At 46.5% G+C, this 18407-nt stretch overlaps 1 protein-coding gene across 2 annotated transcripts in view; it reads left to right on the top strand.

Moving 5' to 3' along the window:
* MICALL2 (MICAL like 2) overlaps positions 1-18407 on the top strand; it is a 51169-nt gene that overhangs the window by 10065 nt on the left and 22697 nt on the right. For both annotated transcript variants that reach the window (XM_060282492.2, XM_060282491.2), the window contains exons 2-6: positions 5252-5300; positions 12287-12428; positions 13951-14135; positions 14391-14512; positions 16772-17461. In XM_060282492.2, the coding sequence (XP_060138475.2) occupies positions 5252-5300; positions 12287-12428; positions 13951-14135; positions 14391-14512; positions 16772-17461 (1188 nt within the window). The remainder of the gene's footprint in view (positions 1-5251; positions 5301-12286; positions 12429-13950; positions 14136-14390; positions 14513-16771; positions 17462-18407) is intronic.

Genomic DNA, 18407 nt, shown 5'->3' with positions numbered 1-18407 from the left:
GCTCCGAGATCTGCACTGGTTGCTGATTTGCTCCTGGGCAAAGTTCAAGACGTTACTATTAGCATATAAACTCACTTTCCCGCTTGAGAAGACTTTACCTGCAAGATTCCCTCATCCCTTATCTGCCTACTCGGCCGCTTCCATCTGCGGAACTGGCATAGTTACTGGCATAGCTGCCAAGTTATCCCTTTTTTACAGGGATTTTCCCTTATGCTGAATAGGCTTCCTCGTGAGAAAAGCGAAAACTTGGCAGCTATGGTTACTGGTGCCGTATAATGCCAATTCCACGTTCATAAGAGCTCAATTTTTTACACTTTGGAACTCCCTGCTAATTGACACCTGGCAGGCGCCTTCCCTGTTCTCTTTCCTGAAGACATTTTCATTTGGACAAGCCTACCCAGACATGTGGGACAGCGGGTGGCACTGTGGGTTAAACCACTGAGCCTAGGGCTTGCCGATCAGAAGGTCGGCGGTTCGAATCCCCGCGACGGGGTGAGCACCCGTTGCTTGGTCCCAGCTCCTGCCAACCTAGCAATTTGAAAGCGCATAGATAAATACGTACTGCTACAGCGGGAAGGTAAACGGCATTTCCGTGTGCTGCTCTGGTTCGCCAGGCCACATGACCTGGAAGCTGTACGCCGGCTCCCTCAGCCAATAACGCAAGATGAGCGCGCAACCCCAGAGTCAGTAACGACTGGACCTAATGGTCAGGGGTCCCTTTACCTTTACCCAGACATGTAAAAAGTTGAAATGTGTTTTATCTGTTTTTAGCTTGTCACTGATTTAAATTTCTCTGAGTGTTTTAAATTGATGTTTTTACCGATGATTGCACGGTTTTATTCTTTTTTTGTAAACCACTTTGAGTTCTTTTACCATCTTGTTGTTGTTGTTTAGTCGTGTCCGACTCTTCGTGACCCCATGGACCAGAGCACGCCAGGCACTCCTGTCTTGCACTGCCTCCCGCAGTTTGGTCAAACTCATATTCGTAGCTTCGAGAGCACTGTCCAACCATCTCATCCTCTGTCGTCCCCTTCTCCTTGTGCCCTCCATCTTTCCCAACATCAGGGTCTTTTCCAGGGAGTCTTCTCTTCTCATGTGGTGGCCAAAGTATTGGAGCCTCAGCTTCAGGATCTGTCCTTCAAGTGAGCACTCAGGGCTGATTTCCTTCAGAATGGATAGGTTTGATCTTCTTGCAGTCCATGGGACTCTCAAGAGTCTCCTCCAGCACCATAATTCAAAAGCATCAATTCTTCGGTGATCAGCCTTCTTTATGGTCTAGCTCTCACTTCCATACATCACTACTTTACCATCTAGTGGTATATAAATATTACGAAATAAAGAAATAGCTGAACAAGCAGTCTGGCACAGAGTAGTACAGCTTGATGTGGAATCAAGGACATATAAAAAACGTTGTGAAAATGCTTTTTGAATTTGCCATAAGCTTACCATTGCCCTCTAGTGTCACATTTGTATAATGCACATAGAACACACCTAAAACATTATATTTGCAGCTGTATAGCTGAGTCCTGAGATGCACCAGGGCTGTTTCCCCATTCTTCAGCTGACCTAGCTCCATGTACACCTGACCTGGTTACACATTATAGAATCACAGAATTGCAGAGTTGGAAGGGATCTCAAGGGTCATCTAGTCCAACCCCCTGCAATGCAGGAATCACAGCTAAAGATTCCCAGACAGATCCTAAATTGCTTCTGGTGACTCAACAAAAGAGGTGTATAGAGACCCCCTGAACATGGAAGGTGGCTAGGAACTGTGTTGCCACCTCTCCTTTTATTTTAAATTTATTTATTTGGTTTTTCAAATTAAAATTTTACAGAGATATATCAAACATAAATCGTACAAGATTCCAAGGAATCTCCTGGACTTCCACCCTCCCCTTTGTGGGTCCTATTATTAATCATTTCCTCCTGCATCTTTTACGACAATCCAAATCTTTTACATTTTCATGTGTCCAAAATTCAGACTCAAACTATAAGTGATATTCCGAACCTACTAATGATTTTAACTGTTTGCAACGGTCTTTGAGATAAGTTATAAGTTTCCCCCATTCTCTATTAAAATGTTGGTCTTCCTGATTTCTGATCCTTCAGGTCATTTTAGCCATTTCAGCGGAGTCCATCAACTTCATCTGCCATTCTGCTCTTGTTGGGACTTTATCTTCTTCCCACCTCTCCTTTTATCCTCTGGCTGTCCTGCTCCAGTGTCCTTATCTGTGTCTGGACACGCAAACCGGCAGGGGACTTTCCTCCCGTGCCCAACCTCTGTGTTTGCGTGCCGAACTTTGCATCCTCCAGGTGGGTGTTAAGGTTAAGGCCCAAGTGGAAATGAAAGAGAAAGCCAGGGCATTGCCTCCAAATTGCAGCAGGGTTATAAACCTAAAGCACCGGCGGTGATGATTTCCTTTCAAGTCTTGAGCCGGAGTAGTAAAGAGCAAAGATCAGCATGGGTTTTGGGCTGCTTTGTGGCTTCTCCGTTGCCCAGCCAGCTATGCCTTGGGAGGAAATGTGTTCTCAAGTAATTTTTGATGACTCATCGATGCTGAGTCATGCTTCCCTAAAACTCCATGCCCAGTGAACCAATTTCTGAGACGCCTTTTGAAATTGCCCCAGTGCGTGAGCAATGCAGCTATTCGCCTTAAACTTAAAATTCCCTTGTTAGAAAACTCCTTATGGAAGCATATCTTCTGCTATTGGCTGTCCTTGTGGCATAGATTGCCCAATCACCATCTCATCCAATGTCTTTGGAGAGACGACTTTGTTAGTCCCTGGGCAAAAAAAATCCACTCCAAAATCATGTCCTACGGATTGTTCCCATCGGACCTATTGAAATTAGATCTTCCCTCAGCCAAAAGAACTATAATTCAAAAACTAGATATCTATGATTTCCATCAAAATATTATAACGGGAGGTGGAACATGTTCCCCGCTGAATCAAGGCATACAGCCCACACCTCAGATTCCATCGTACCTGTCTTTTCTTTCTGTCGCAGCCCACAGATTCGCCTTCACCAAAGCAAGATTTAATGTTTTCCCATCCAATGTCCTGGGGCACAGGTTTTCCAAAGGCCAAATTTCAGTTTTATGCATGTGTGACAACAGAACAATAGAATCCCTCTACCATATACTGTTCTGTTGCGCCCTGCATACGCCCGCTCGGACTAAAATCTTGTACCCTCTAATTCTGGAAACCACGGACAAGCCGCTGGAGACCCAATTAACATACCTGCTGCAAGATGATGATTCGACCAAAACATTACTTGTAGCAAGATATTTGATTCCAGTTCTTTCTTACAAAAAGCAGCATAACTTGCTTTACGACTACTGACATCAAGCTACATCATTCGAGTAACCTTCTGATCTGAGTAATGAAAAATGAAAGCCTGCAATGTACTAACATTTTAACCATAGCTAAAAGCCCCACAAAACTACTTGAAACGTTTAAAAATGTTGTACATAAGTTCCTTGTATGAGGGACTAATTTTGTCTGATTGTTCTGATTCTTTTATGTCTTTATTTTGTCTGATTGTTTTTATGTATGTCGGTTTTATACTGTTTTATCCTTGGTTGCAGTGCATTATGGGCCTATGGCCGAAATGAAGTTTATCTATCTATCTCCATGCCCAGGTTCTTCCCAGTACAGCGGTACCTTGGTTCCCAAACCTAATTCATTCCCAAACCTAATTCATTTTGGAATGCTTTGTTCCAAAACAAAGCATTCCAAAACCAAGCGGGTTTTCCCATAGAAAGTAAGGCAAAACGGATTGATCCGTTCCAGACTTTTAAAAACAACACCTAAAACAGCAATTTAACATGAATTTTACTATCTAACGAGACCATTGATCCATAAAATGAAAGCAGTAATCCGTGTACAGTGGTACCACGAACTTAATTCGTTCCGGAGGTCCGTTCTTAACCCGAAACTGTTCTTAGCTAGAGGCGTGATTCCGCTAATGGGGCCTCTTGCTGTCACTGCACCGCCAGCACACGATTTCTATTCTCATCCTGGGGCAAAGTTCTCAACTCGATGTAACTCTTCCAGGTTAGCGGAGTTTGTAACCTGAAGCGTTTGTAACCTGAGGCGTTTGTAACTCAAGGTACCACTGTACTGCGGTCACACAATCCATCCATCCATCCATCCATCCATCCATCCATCCATCCATCCATCCATCCATCAGTAGCTGAACTAGGTTCCACACAGTCACAAAAACAAAACAAAAAAGAGGCACAAAAGCAAAAACCCAAAATAAGTAGCAAAACCAGACAGACCTCAGCTTAATACTCAAAACGGAAGCGTAACACTCAAAACAGAGAACGTTCGGCTTCTGAAAAAAAATCGCAAACCAGAACACTTACTTCCAGGTTTGCAGTGTTTGGGTTCCAAGTTGTATGAGTACGAAGGCGTTTGAGAACCTACAGAGTCTCCCACCCACTCAGTGGACAATTGGTTGTTTGTTGCTTGGTCTGAGATCAGAGGCGAGTGCAAGCCAGCTTTTCCCAGGCTTAAGGGAGTTGTAGTTCAAGATCTCTGGAGATGCATGGAGTTGGGGATGTCTGCTATAGGATTTGGGAGGTGGCTGCACCGGTTCATGTTGCTCAGCAAGACTTCTCAAGTTTGGAAGGTGCTTTTAATAAACGTTATCTACCTGCTTCTCTGGCCACGTTAACAGCATCATGCCACTTTAAACAGGCATGGCTTCCCCCTGCAAAGAATTCTGGGAGCTGTAGTTTGTTAAGGGTGCTGGGAATTGTTAGGAGGCCCCCATTCCGTACCCTCCAGCACATCAAAAGGGAAAAACCAGGACGCCATATTCTGGATGTCAGGATGTCGTATTCCCTTTTTTTCCCCTTGCAAGAACATGTACAGTAGGCAATTTTAGGTGCAGTGATCTCCCGTGATTTCACGCTGCAATTTCTCCCTGAAAAAGCACCTTTCATGGTCATGATCCCTCAAAATGCACAAGATCGCAGATCCGGGGAAAACGCTTTCTTCGCGGGGAAATCGTGCGAGATCACAGCGCCCCAAATAGTGAGCAGAGCTGGCAGGCTGAGGGTTTGATCCTGCTGGGTGCTGCTTTGCCTGCGACAATCCCTGCAGAGAACACACTCGAAACTCAGACCCCTGCACCCTGCACCTGGCAGGATTGCATGCCCCACTCTCCAGGTGAATAAAGTTGTTGGTGCCCAGTCTCGCTCGTTTGGCTAAAAGCTTCCTTCTCTTTGACCTTCTTTTCCAGAAACTTCAATGCTCTGAGCAAAGAAAACATCTATGAAAACAACCAGCTGGTAAGATTTTCCAGTTCTGCTTCCTGCTGTGACGTCATGTTTGCTGTGCCCTCAGGGTGCCTCTCTGCCCCTCCTCTCTGCCCCATGATTTGGCCCTGGATAGATTAGATCAAAACAAACGGACCATAAATTTAGACAGCGTGCCAAGAAACTTAACCCTTCTTACATTCTGCCTGCATCGGGCAGCCTTTGGGTCAATTCAAACACTCCTCCATCTGTACCTGTTTAATCTAGGTTTGCCACTTTTGTACAAAATGCTTGGAAATGTGCCCTGAATCGAACCAAAGGCTGCCGTTCATTTGCCCTGTTGCCAGAGAAGAAAATCAGGAATTTGTTTGAGCCGTAGGCTAGCATAAAAAGTATCCTTTACTGTTCAGGACAAAGAGTGCCGCCCTTTTCTGTCCGAGTTGTGAAAAACCAGTTCTGCAAGATTTCCAACGTGGTCAACCACGGCAGCGAGGGAAAAACTGGACATGAGGGGTGTCTATTGGCCAATGCACGTGACGTCACCAACACTCACACACATCCAGATCCTCAAGGCGGTTAGGCAAGTTTATAATTTGTTTGAGGGGAGAGGTGAAGGATTGAAGAATAAGCGTATCCACATGGATATGCAATAGAATCAGGGGTGGCCAACTCCCAAGAGACTGCGATCTACTTTCAGAGTTATAAACTGGCAGTGATCTACCCCCTTTTTTTGGGTTCAGGTGAAAGTTGTTGAGCTTTTATAGGGAGGGGGAAAGCTCCGTTTTTTGGGGGGTGTAGGCAAAAAATTGAGCTTTGTTTAGGGGAGCCAAACTTGTTGAGCTTCTTTGGGGGGAGCCAGTGATCTACCAGTGCTTTACCACAGACATCCACTGATCTACTGGTAGATCAGGATCTACCTGTTGGACGTGCCTGCAATAGATAAACAAATAATTAAATACTACACACACACACACACACACACACACACACCTTTTTCTGAGGATTGTGGAACAGCATAGATGGCCCTCCTTCCTGTTTTATCTCCTGCTGCTCCAGAGAAGCGGACACGGAGCAATGGATTCAAACTACAAGAAAGAAGATTCCACCTAAACATTAGGAAGAACTTCCTGACAGTAAGAGCTGTTCGGCAGTGGAATTTGCTACCAAGGAGTGTGGTGGAGTCTCCTTCTTTGGAGGTCTTTAAGCAGAGGCTTGACAGGCATATGTCAAGAATGCTTTGATGGTGTTTCCTGCTTGGCAGGGGGTTGGACTGGATGGCCCTTGTGGTCTCTTCCAACGCTATAATTCTATGCTTCTATGATCTTCACATCAACCCTGTGAGTTAGGTTAGCCATAGACTTGCCCAGTAGGCTTCATGACTGAACGGGGAAGGTAGGATTTGAACCTGGATCACCCTGGTCTCAAACCTTTATTCACATTCAAACAAAATCCTGAAAGGTTTAGTACAACAGAATCACTCAGCAAAATCTGCATCTAACGATTAAAATACTGTTGTACAACATTCACGAATCCTCACCGCATGTTGCAGAAACCTGGCTACTATCTGCAAGATCACCCCAGTCTCCATTTGACCCTGCTTCTCTACACCTTTTTTTTTTTTGCAACCTCTCCCTAGACTCTGGCTTCCCATTTGGAAACTGGATCATGCCCTGTTCATTCGCTTGTGTTTTCCGAAAATTGCATTTCTGGATCTTTGCATGCGTGGTTGGGCGGGCGGGGGGAGGGAGCTGTTGTCTTGCACAGATGTTTCCCAACAGAGGCACGGCATTCGGACCACCCATCCGGCTCTGTACTGGCTCCAAAAATCTGAATGTGGGCTGGCTGGATGAATGAATGAATGAATGAATGCATTCAGAATGGAATGTGCCTTGTGAACAAGATGGGCTGCAGATTTTGCGGCTTCTCCAAGGACAGCTTCCTTGGCCTCAGTCCAGAATCGGTTCCACCGCTGCTCAGCAGAAGCCTCATCCTCATCCTGGCCCTCCCAGAGAACATTTCCATGAGGACTAGTGACTTGACCCTCCACTGAGCGCTGGGGCGATGCTGTGACATCTCTTTACCGCTGGGCTTCCCCCCCTCTGGTTCCTGAGTCCTGAAACCAGTCTTTAATTCAGCAGAGCACGGGGGTACTTCATTCCCTTGTGGGAGACTTTGGGGGGCCCCATGCTCATGCTGGGCTGGGCCAGAGGCAGGAATATAATAACAACAAACAACAACAACAACAATGATAATAATTTTTTATTTATACCCTGCCCTTCCCGGTTTAAAAACCGGGCTCAGGGCAGCTAACAGCAAATATAAAACATTGATTAAAAAGCAACTTAAAAACAGCATAAAATACAACATAAATGCAGCATCAATGTCAATAAAATTCAAAAATTCAGGGGTCATGGCATAGCTGCCAAGTTATCCCTTTTTTTAAGGGATTTTCCCTTATGCTGAATAGGCTTCCTCGCGAGAAAAGGGAAAACTTGGCAGCTATGGGTCATGGGGGGGGGGGAACCCCAGTCAGTAGACATCAAATGATCACCAGGGCTAACTGGCCAAGTTGGTTCTACTAGGGCCAGCAAGGAAACCAGGGAAGAGTTTAAATGTGGGGTCCCAGACGGGTCTCTTCATAGAAGAGGAAAGGGAAAAGGGAAGAGAGGATCAGGCTAATTCAAATTGAAGGCCAGGCGGAATAGCTCTGTCTTACAGGCCCTGTGGAAGGGGATCAAGTCCTGCAGGGCCCTAGTCTCGTGGGACAGAGCATTCCACCAGGTCGGAGCCACCACTGAAAAGGCCCTGGCCCTGGTGGAGGATAGTCTGGCTTCCTTAGGGCCCGGGACCTTTAAGCTATTATCATTCATGGACCTTAGGGTCCTCTGCGGGACATACCAGGAGAGGCTGCCTAGGGCTTTAAAGGTCAAAACCAGCACCTTAAACCTGACCTTATACTCCACTGGGAGCCAGTGCAGCTGGTAGAGCACTGGGTGAATATGCTCCCATGGCAAGGACCCCACTGGAGTTTCTGGGACAGTTTCAAGGGCAGCCCCGCGTAGAGCGAGTTGCAGTATAGGCAGAAAGGCATCTATACAACCAGACCCCTAGCTTCCTCCTGGCAAGGAAAATACATTATCATACTCCACAGCAGGGTGGATTTGATTTAAATCAAATCGATTTAAATCACAATTTAAATCATGATTTAAATCACTAGTCAGTAAGACTAGTCACTTTTTTACAGAAAGACTCATTCTTGCTGGTATAATCTTAATATTTACAACCAGATGAAGGTTTCCTTTTTGAAATAATAAATTTTCAGAGTAGTTTTTACAGTTATATCAAAAATTGCTGATTTGGTTATACTATTAGAAATACATAGACAGATAATTATGAAATTATTGTGAGGTTTAATAAGTTTACTGTTGACATTTGGACAACTTTTCTGCTGTACTTTGTTGAAAGGAAAAGAATAACCATTTCCTTAATAACAATTTATTTAATTAAAACAATAACATTATAGCACAGGGGGCAGCAAACTTTTTCAGCAGGGGGCCGGTCCACTGTCCCTCAGACCTTGTGGGGGGGGGGCGGACTGTATTTTGAAAGAAAATATGAACAAATTCCTATGCCCCACAAATAACCCAGAGATGCATTTTAAATAAAAGGACACATTCTACTCATGTAAAAACACGCTGATTCCTGGACCATCTGCAGGCCAGATTTAGAAGGCGATTGGGCCAGATCCGGCCCCCCAGGCCTTAGTTTGCCTACCCATGGTTTACTGTGACATGCCACCTGGACCAACTTAAGCAATGAGAGGCAAAACGTGGCTAATAATGTTCTAACAACATATATATAACCTGTGTTATTTCACAATTCTTGAATAGAAAACATATGGTGGAGATACAACTAATCAATATTGCATGAACAGAATTGGAGAAGGTCGTCAATCGAGGCAAGCAATCCTTTCAATAGTCCCATTCTTCATTAGCTTCTTAGTGAGTGCTGATCGCATGCTACTTGAAGCACCTGTTCGGACCATTCATATGCTGATGAAGAATTTCTATTGAAACAGTTTATCATCTGGAAAAACTGTACAGTGGGACCTCGGTTTAAGGACGCGATTGGTTTCACGGAGTTGTTCGCTCCCTGAGCAGTACTTAAATGGAGCGCCTCTTCCGCGTGTGTGTGAAGCGCCAATAAAGTGCTTCTGGCGCACAGATCGCTTCTGCGTATCCACGCGCCACAGAACCCGGAAGTAAACACTTCCGGGCCCGCGGAGTACTCAAACCGAGAGTACTCAAACCGCAGCAGACTTAAACTGAGGTATGACTGTACAGTACTAGGTTTTTGAATCATCCATTATCTCACAGGTTCAGGATTGTGACTGTTGAAAGGCTTGTTTGCCGCCTCCTATACCGATGGACTATGGGGACTACTAGCGATAGACTTTCATTTTCTGGGATTCTATTACATATTCTCTGCTTAAGAATTGCTGCACTTTGAGCTTCTATTATCGCATGATTGCGGGACTGGGACTATGGAAAGGCTTGTTTGCCTCGATTGACTACCTTCTCCAATTCTGTTCATGCAATATTGATTTATTTTATTAGCTGTATCTCCACCATATGTTCTCTGTCCAGGACCTGTGAAATAATGCAGGTTCTATATATGTTGCTAGAACATTATTAGCCATGTGCTGCCTCTTATTGCTTAAGTTTGTGTTTGCAATACAGGGGACTCTTTTTTTTGTTACATGCAACCTGGACCAGCAGATCTCTTCATTGCCTACTGCGGTTTCCTTCATCCCGACACCCTCCAGCTATTGTTGAACTCCAGCCCCCATCAGCCCAAGCCAACATCTGGAGAACATCAAGCTGGGCTGGGCTAGCCGACTTGCAGTATAACCATTAAGGCATGCCTCTCATCTGGCCGTACCTGACCCTGCTGAACCACAGCAAGACGTGGTTGCTGGGGCTGGGGGAGGGTCTCTCTCCTCACCCAAAGTTCTTATTTTCTGCCCCCCAAAACATGGTGGTCACCCCATTGCCGTAAGCCCTGTATATTTTCATTTCGTTGTTTCAAGCAGTTGGAGAGGAAGCTGCTCTATCGGCGACTTGCCATAAAAGCCTTAAAAAGAAAAAGAAAAGACAGGTATTGTTCTCTGGGAAAACGAGAGGAGGGGGAGTCTAGAACAGGCCAAGCTTTAATACAAACCGGGAGGGGGGGAAACACAAGCAGGAAGCTTGTTTTAAGATCTCTCTGCTCAGCTGTGTAAAACTGTAATGGGTTCAAGATGGTGGAGCTTAATGGAAAGTCCCCAGCCTGAAACCCAGGAGGACCATCTCCCACCAGCGCTGAGAGCAGTGGGCAGATGGAAACAATGGTCTTTGACTTAGTGGTGTTGTTGTTTTTGCTGGTGTCGTTTGTTTAAAGCCTTTTTTAAACCTTGCTTGTTCTGCCTGGACACTGAGGTCCAGCGCCAAGGGGCCTTCTGGCGGTTCCCTCGTAGCGAGAAGCCAAGTTGCTGGGAACCAGGCAGAGGGCCTTCTCGGTAGTGGCACCCGCCCTGTGGAACACCCTCCCACCAGATGCCAAAGAGAAAAACAGCTACCAGACTTTTAGAAGACATCTGAAGGCAGCCCTGTTTAGGGAAGCTTTTAATGTTTAATAGATTATTGTATTTTAATATTCTGTTGGAAGCCGCCCAGAGTGGCGGGGCAACCCCAGCCAGATGGGTGGGGTATAAATAATAAATTATCATTATCATTATCATTACTCTTTCGTCTCAGAGTGCCTTTACTAAACACCAGTAGACAGGCAGGCCATGCTCCTCAGGCTTCCAAACTTAAATGGTAGGGCACACGAGGAAAAAAGAGAGGAGGAGGGGAGAGGAAAACCTCCCCAGCAAGCTCCAGAATCGGCTCTCAAAGCTAATTTATTTCTTTGATTTTAAAAGAATTGTAGGGGCAGGCACCCTCGCCAATGGGGGGGGGGGATTCAACGCAGATACACAGACCAAATCACCGCAGAAACCCGATTGCCAAAGGTTAAAAAAGAAGAAGTCACAATTAACAGACTCGGATGAGCACGACCCCATTTGAAAATGAGCAAAGCCTTGGAAACCTTGTGGCCTCTCGGCAAATAGGAGGCGCTACTGGGAGAGAATGGTGGGGGCTGCCTTTGGGGGGTCCCCTGGGCTCTGCACCCACCTTGCATGATTCAATTCAGGCCCCCTTTCCCCCGCAACAGCCTTTGGGGTAATGTTGGTTTGATGCCCCCCCATTCCCTAAGTAGATATTGGCTTTCTCCTCCTTCCTTGGGGGAAAGCACTTTGTGGTTTGCCTCAGTTGCCAAAATGTCTTGGGGCGGCTGTGCCTCCCCCCGGATGTTTCTAGGCTACAACTCCCATCATGCCAGACCATTGGCCATGCTGGCTGTGGCTGATGGGATTTGTAGTCCATCAGCACCCCGGGAGGTCGCCTGCTGGGTTAGGCGTCCCTGCATGACCGCAGCATCTTTTATGAAAGGGTTGTTGGGCAAATGTCTGCTTAAAGGCATGTGCTCACGTTGTTGGAGCCCATAGCTCGACAGAACTGCAGCCGCCTTGCATGCAGAAGGTCATGGGTTCAAGCTCTGGTATCTCCCATCGAATGGTTTCTCAGGCAGGGTGGGAAGAAACCCCTTGCCAGAGACCCTGGACAGCCCCTCTAAGTTGCTAGAGTGTTCCTGGCCCTCCTGAATCGAGTCTTGCTTTCGACCAGGGTTTCTGAAACTTGGATCTCCATCTGTTTTTGGACTACAACTCCCACCAGCAGGATCAGTGGTCAGGGATGATGGGAATTGTAGTCCAAAAACAGCTGGAGACCCAAGTTTCGGAAGCCCTGATTTAGACCTTGTAGCAAACCATAGTTCAGCTTTGTAAACCGTGGCTTGGCCTTGCCTCTCAGAAATCTCACTGGTTTGGGATTTCAAAACAAAATAACAATCAAGTCTCCTCTGTTCACGACTGATAGGCTTTCAAAGTGGCCGAAATGGAACTGGGCATCCCAGCCTTGTTGGATGCGGAGGACATGGTCGCTCTCAAAGTCCCCGACAGACTGAGCATCCTCACCTACGTCTCCCAATATTATAACTATTTCCATGGACGTTCGCCAAGTAAGTAAGGCTCCCTAACCCCTTCCATCTCTCCTGCAGAGCTTTTGACTGAAAATAGATCCTGCGCTATTTCACAGCTGGAATAAACGCTTCAAAAAATGGTTCTGGCAACTCGATGGAAGCGACAGCTTTCAATAGCCATGTTAGGAGACCTCCGCTTCCCCTCACAGAACTACAGTTTCCAGAGTGGTTTAACCATTGATCCCTCTTCCCAGGGAACTCTGGGAAATGTAGCTCCATGAGGGGAAACAGGGGTCTCCTAACAACGCTTGGCACCCTCGACAAACTGCAGCTCCCAAGGTTCTTTGGGGGAAGCCATGATGGTTTAAAGTGGTATGCATTGTGCTTTAAAAGTATGGCGGGGGGAATGTGGCCTTAGTTGACCATGATGGCCCTGTGAGATCCATTAGGCCAGTCTGCCCCAAGCTGAGGTTGATGGGAGTTGCTCTCCAAAACATTTGGACGTCCCAACAGTGCCGATTTACGTATCATCTAAACAAGCTATAGCTTAGGGCCCCACTCTCTTGGGGGCCCCAAAAGAATTAAAGAAAAAACAACCACCTGGATGTACATTTCCAAAACATAAGATAAAAAAAAACAAATAAAACCTACATACGGCAACAGTGTTTTGTGTTGTGTAGGCTCCTATGATGTAAGTCATGGCCCCCGCCTGCTAGCCTGTGCCCTAAAATATCACTGGTTTACTCCTTTCTATATATAGGGTGCCTACATTCTGCATGGACTGGTTGCAGGGCAACATGTGCAAATGGCTTTAGATACCTATTAGGTCCATCAATTGCCATTTGTTGTTGACAAGGGACAGCTGGACATATAAAGGGCCCCATTCCCTTCAGTAGCTTAGGGCCTCATCACACCTAAATCCGGCCCTGGGTCCCAGGTTGGCAAAGGAGGTTGTGTTACACTGAGAGACAGTTCCCCGCTTATTAGATCCAATTAGTTTTCTCGGTTTAGGGGGTTGAACTCAGGGCCATCTTAAGCCCATCCAGCGCCCTGGCGCTAAGGTCCCTCCAGCGCCCCCCTCCAGAGCCTCTCCAAGGGCCCGGGAGTGCCAAGCGGACCACGGCAGCAGCGGGAGGCCACCTCTGAGGACTCCGCGCTGCGCCTCCTTCTCGTTTCCCCAGCGCTGGGTTCCGCTCAGTCAAGCTTCGCCACTAGCGCGCGCACCGCGGGACCAGCAAGAGCTGCTTGGGCACTGTGCGCACGCTGGTGGCAAAGCTCGACTGAGCGGAACCTGGTGCTGGGGAAACGAGAAGGAGGCTCAGCGCGGAGTCCTCAGAGAAGGAGAGAGATGCGGCGCAGCCTCTCAGCTCGTGGAGCGCAGTTCTGGCCAGATCGCCGGAACCCTGCGCTCACTTGGCGCCCTTCCAGCACCCTTCAGCGCCGTGGTTCTCCGCGCCACTAGCCTCTATGGCTAGGATGGGCCTGGTTGAACTAACCACCTTAAGTCGGTCCTGTTTCCTGCTTCCTTATTGAGGTGTTTTTTGTCTTCCTTTCCCAACAGTTGGAGGAATGTCTGGCATAAAACGCCCTTCTTCCGCACCCAGCGAGGAGCCGATGGGGAAGAAGGTTGTTTCTGAACCGGCGGCGCCAGCCCCCAGCAAGCCCCCGCGAGTCCTGCCGCCATCTGAACCCAAGACAGTTCCAGCCTCTCGCAATCTGGCGAAGGAGAACTCACCGGTGGCAGCGGTACGGGTCGGCCATCTTTTGCCCTAGAGACTGAAGCTAAACGGAGGGGCAGGGGGGGGGCTGTCGACTACAATTGGACGTGATAGCCAAGAGTGGAGCTTCCACGTCTAGTGGCAGTGTATCTCTGTAAAACCAGCAGCTTGTCCGCTTCCTGGAGGCACCTAATTGGCTGCAGTGCGAAACGGGAGGCGGGATTAAATGGACCCTTTGAGTCTGGTCTCTGGTTCACTTCTCTCTTGCTTCTTTCTCCCCCAGAGACGTATTTTAGCAGAGACCAGCAACACGCGAAGCAGCAACTGCGCCATCTGCGGAAACCACGTCCACCTGGTACAGCGCCTCTTGGTGGAAGGGAAGCTTTATCACAGGAACTGTTTCAGGTACTGTTCAGGTTGGCGCTCGCCAGATACGCCTTGTAAAGGATCTAGGAGTCTTGGTAGAGACCACAGACTTGACATGAGTCAACACTCAACAGTGTGATGCAGCAGCTAAAAAAGCCAATGCAATTCTGGGCTGCATCAATAGGAGTATAGCATCTAGATCAAGGGAAGTAATAGTACCACTGTATTCTGCTCTGGTCAGACCTCACCTGGAGTACTGTGTCCAGTTCTGGCACCACAGTTCAAGAGGGATATTGAAAAGCTGGAACGTGTCCAGAGGAGGGCAACCAAAATGGTCAAAGGCCTGGAAACGATGCCTTATGAGGAACGGCTTAGGGAGCTGGGTATGTTTAGCCTGGAGAAGAGAAGGTTAAGGGGTGATATGATAGCCATGTTCAAATATATAAAAGGATGTCATATAGAGGAGGGAGAAAGGTTGTTTTCTGCTGCTCCAGAGAAGCGGAGACGGAGCAATGGATTCAAACTTCAAGAAAGAAGATTCCACCTAAACATTAGGAAGAACTTCCTGACAGTAAGAGCTGTTCGGCAGTGGAATTTGCTACCAAGGCGTGTGGTGGAGTCTCCTTCTTTGGAGGTCTTTAAGCAGAGGCTTGACAGGCATATGTCAAGAATGCTTTGATGGTGTTTCCTGCTTGGCAGGGGGTTGGACTGGATGGCCCTTGTGGTCTCTTCCAACTCTATGATTCTATGTTCCCACCTTTTCTCTGTTTGGACTGTTGTTGCTGCTGCTGCTGTGCTCGGATTGTTTTTTAAAAAACAAAACAAAAATTTATTAGTTTTCAATTTTTTATAATATTCTCAATTGAATATAATTAACAAAAGAAAAATTGGATACAAGATTCCCTTGCACCCTTAGACCTCCCTCTACCCTTCCATGGGGTCCCCACGTAACATTTCCTGCTGCATATTTTATGCCTTCCATTTAACATTTATATCTTCAGTCTCTGTTAACTCACAAGTGTTATTTAAGTCCTGCTAAGGAGCTCAACTGTTTACAGTACTCTTCCAAATACGATATAAACTTCTTCCAGTCTTTTTTTAAAATCTTGGTCTTCCTGATTTTTGGTTTTTCCAGTCATTTTCGCCATCTCAACATAGTCCATCAGTTTAACCTGCCATTCCTCTCTGGTTGATGCCTTTTCGTCTTTCCATCTCTGGGCTACGAGCATTCTGGCAGCTGTCGTTGCATACATAAACAGTCTTTTCAGCTCTTTTCGTATTTCCGCCAAAGCTGCTGGTTTTTTTAAAACAAATGTTCTTTTAGAAGTGTGCATGCACACGAAAGCTCACACCAATAGCAAACTTAGTTGGTCTCTAAGGTGCTACTGGAAGGAATATTTTTTTTATTTTGTTTTGACTATGGCAGACCAACACGGCTACCTACCTGTAACTAGTTCTTTTAAACATTTTTTCATTTCATTATATATTATTTCCCAGAATGTGTTTGGATTGTTGTTGTTGTTGTTGCTGCTGTTGTTAGCATTAGAATTAGCATTGGCGTTTATATTCCGCTTTTTTCTCCAAGCTGCTTAAGGGGGCATACAAGATCTCCTTTTATCCTATCTCCTTTTACCCCACCAACAACCCTGTGAGATAGGTTAGGCTGAGAGGCAGCGAATGGCTTCCAGGATTACCCAGAGAGCTTCATTCGCGGCCAAGTGGGCATTTGAAAGCTGCGGCACTGGACAAAGAAGAAATCTTGTACAGGTGAAACTCAGAAAATTAGAATATGGTCGAAAAGTGCATTTATTTCAGTAATGCAACTTATTAATTTTATTTTAATTTTTATTTTTACAAATGCTTTCTTTTGGAAATTCCACAGTAATATAACAAATAGTTACAATAATACAAAAATAAACATCACTATTACATTTCATTAATGACATTCCATTTAGAATTGATCCGCCTAACGACAAATAATTACAATTACAACAAATCAAGGCTCGACATATCTTGCTTTGTATGTCATGCAACTATCTCATATATTGGTTTCACCTTTTAAGTTGCATTACTGAAATAAATGCATGTTTTGACGATATTCCGATTTTCCAAGTTTCACCTGTATCGATTAAAATAGTTGACTACTGGGGCTCAGAAAGGACTAGAGACTTGCTTCGTTCATTTTGAGAAACAAACGTGGAATCTTGTTATCATTTTCCGCTTCATCAAACGCATAATCTTAGGGCTGCTGCTTTCTGCGTAAAGTGCTCACCCTCTGTCTGCCATTTTTCGCCCCAGGTGCAAAGAGTGCTCTAGCACCCTCCAATCGGGAAACTACAAAGCTGGGAGACACGCCGGCACTTTTGTCTGTAACCGGCACGAGCAACCGACACCCCTCTGGGATTCCTTGTCCTCTGGCACGAGGGGTGTCCCCACGGAGGATCAACCTCCCGCTCCCGCCTCCTCCGCACAGAACTACTTGAAGGGACTTGAATCCAAGACGCCAGCGCAGGAATCCGTGAAAATGAGCGGTGCCATGAAATCAGCAGCTTCTGAGCCACTGAACCCTGGGAACCACAAAGGCAGCTCTGCGTCCGCGAGCTCAAGTTCACATTGGTCAGACGTTACCGGGAACAAATCAGATCATCTAGCCATCTCCAGCACCTCTCCTTCCCCACCGCGCTGGACACCATCGTCCGCCAAAACGCAGCAGGCACGGGAGAAGTTTTTCCAGGCCGGCTCAGGGAGCTCGGGACTTCCTCCGAGCAAAACGGAGCCGGTTAAAAACCAAGGCTCTCTTTTGAACCCTCCTTGGGTCTCTGGGAGAGCATCCTTTTCCGGGACCCACACGTCGGGGTCCGGTCCGGATGTCGGCGAGAAGGACAGAGCACGGAGCGTCCTGATGCAGGCATTGCCAGGGCTTCCGCCTTCCTCCAACAGGACTAGTGGCTTCTCTAGCGCTTCGCCCAGCTCGATGGCATCCAGCGCGTAAGTGCTTTGTGTCCCTCCTACAGCGCCCCTGAGCGGGCAGCAGGTTCCCATCTCTGCACTAGGAAAGTCACAACCACCCGTAATCCTTTTGTGCTTGGAGGTATACTGCTCCTGGCATGGAGGTTCTAATTGCCTACATTGGATAATGGGAGGCCCGACCAGCCAATTCTCTTGCAAGCCCAACCCCCTACCCCTTCTGTTTTTAACATGCAACTGGAATAACGCTTGCCCCTGTGATTTGGGGTCCTATACACTAGCGAGGCAAATGCGTGCATGTTTTACTGCGGTTGTAGAAATTGAACAAATTTCCGGTCTTCTCTACTACCCTCATATTAAAAAAGAACTAAATAAATCACAGGCTAGGTTTGGAAATTTGGGAGGGAAGTTTCAGCCTTTCGATGTACACACTGGAAATTTTATGAATGCGAGTTCTTTTCTCTCTTTTTGCCAATTATTTTTATTGATTTTCCATAATTTTTAACAAATGGTCACCAAATTAATACAAATTCAATTCAAATTTAAAAGCTGACTTCCCACCCCCCTCTATTTTCCTCCCTCCTTCGCTGCTCCCAATAAAACAACTTTTCCAACTATCATTTCAAAATAAATCCATCCCTTCTCCCTATGGTTCACCTCCCTACACTGCTATAGTTTTTATACATTGTTATAACCTGTCCTCAAAATAGTTGAGTGGAGTGAATCCTCTTCTATCTATCTATAACAGTCGTTCATCAATTTTCAGACATTTCCTTCTGATGCTTCTTGAGTAACACTTTGCCTGAGAAAAACAGATCTTGCTTGCTCCCAGACAAGTTCTAACCCAACGGGATTTAGTGGGCAGCTAGACTGGTGACTGGGAGCGGCCGCCGAGACCACATAACACTGGTCCTGAAAGACCTACATTGGCTCCCAGTATGGTTTCGAGCACAATTCAAAGTGTTGA

Source organism: Zootoca vivipara, chromosome 13 (assembly GCF_965207765.1).
Source record: "Zootoca vivipara chromosome 13, rZooViv2.hap1.1, whole genome shotgun sequence".
NCBI lineage: Eukaryota > Metazoa > Chordata > Lepidosauria > Squamata > Lacertidae > Zootoca > Zootoca vivipara.
Note: the sequence above shows the minus strand (reverse complement) of the source record. Positions and strands in the feature narration are given on the sequence as shown.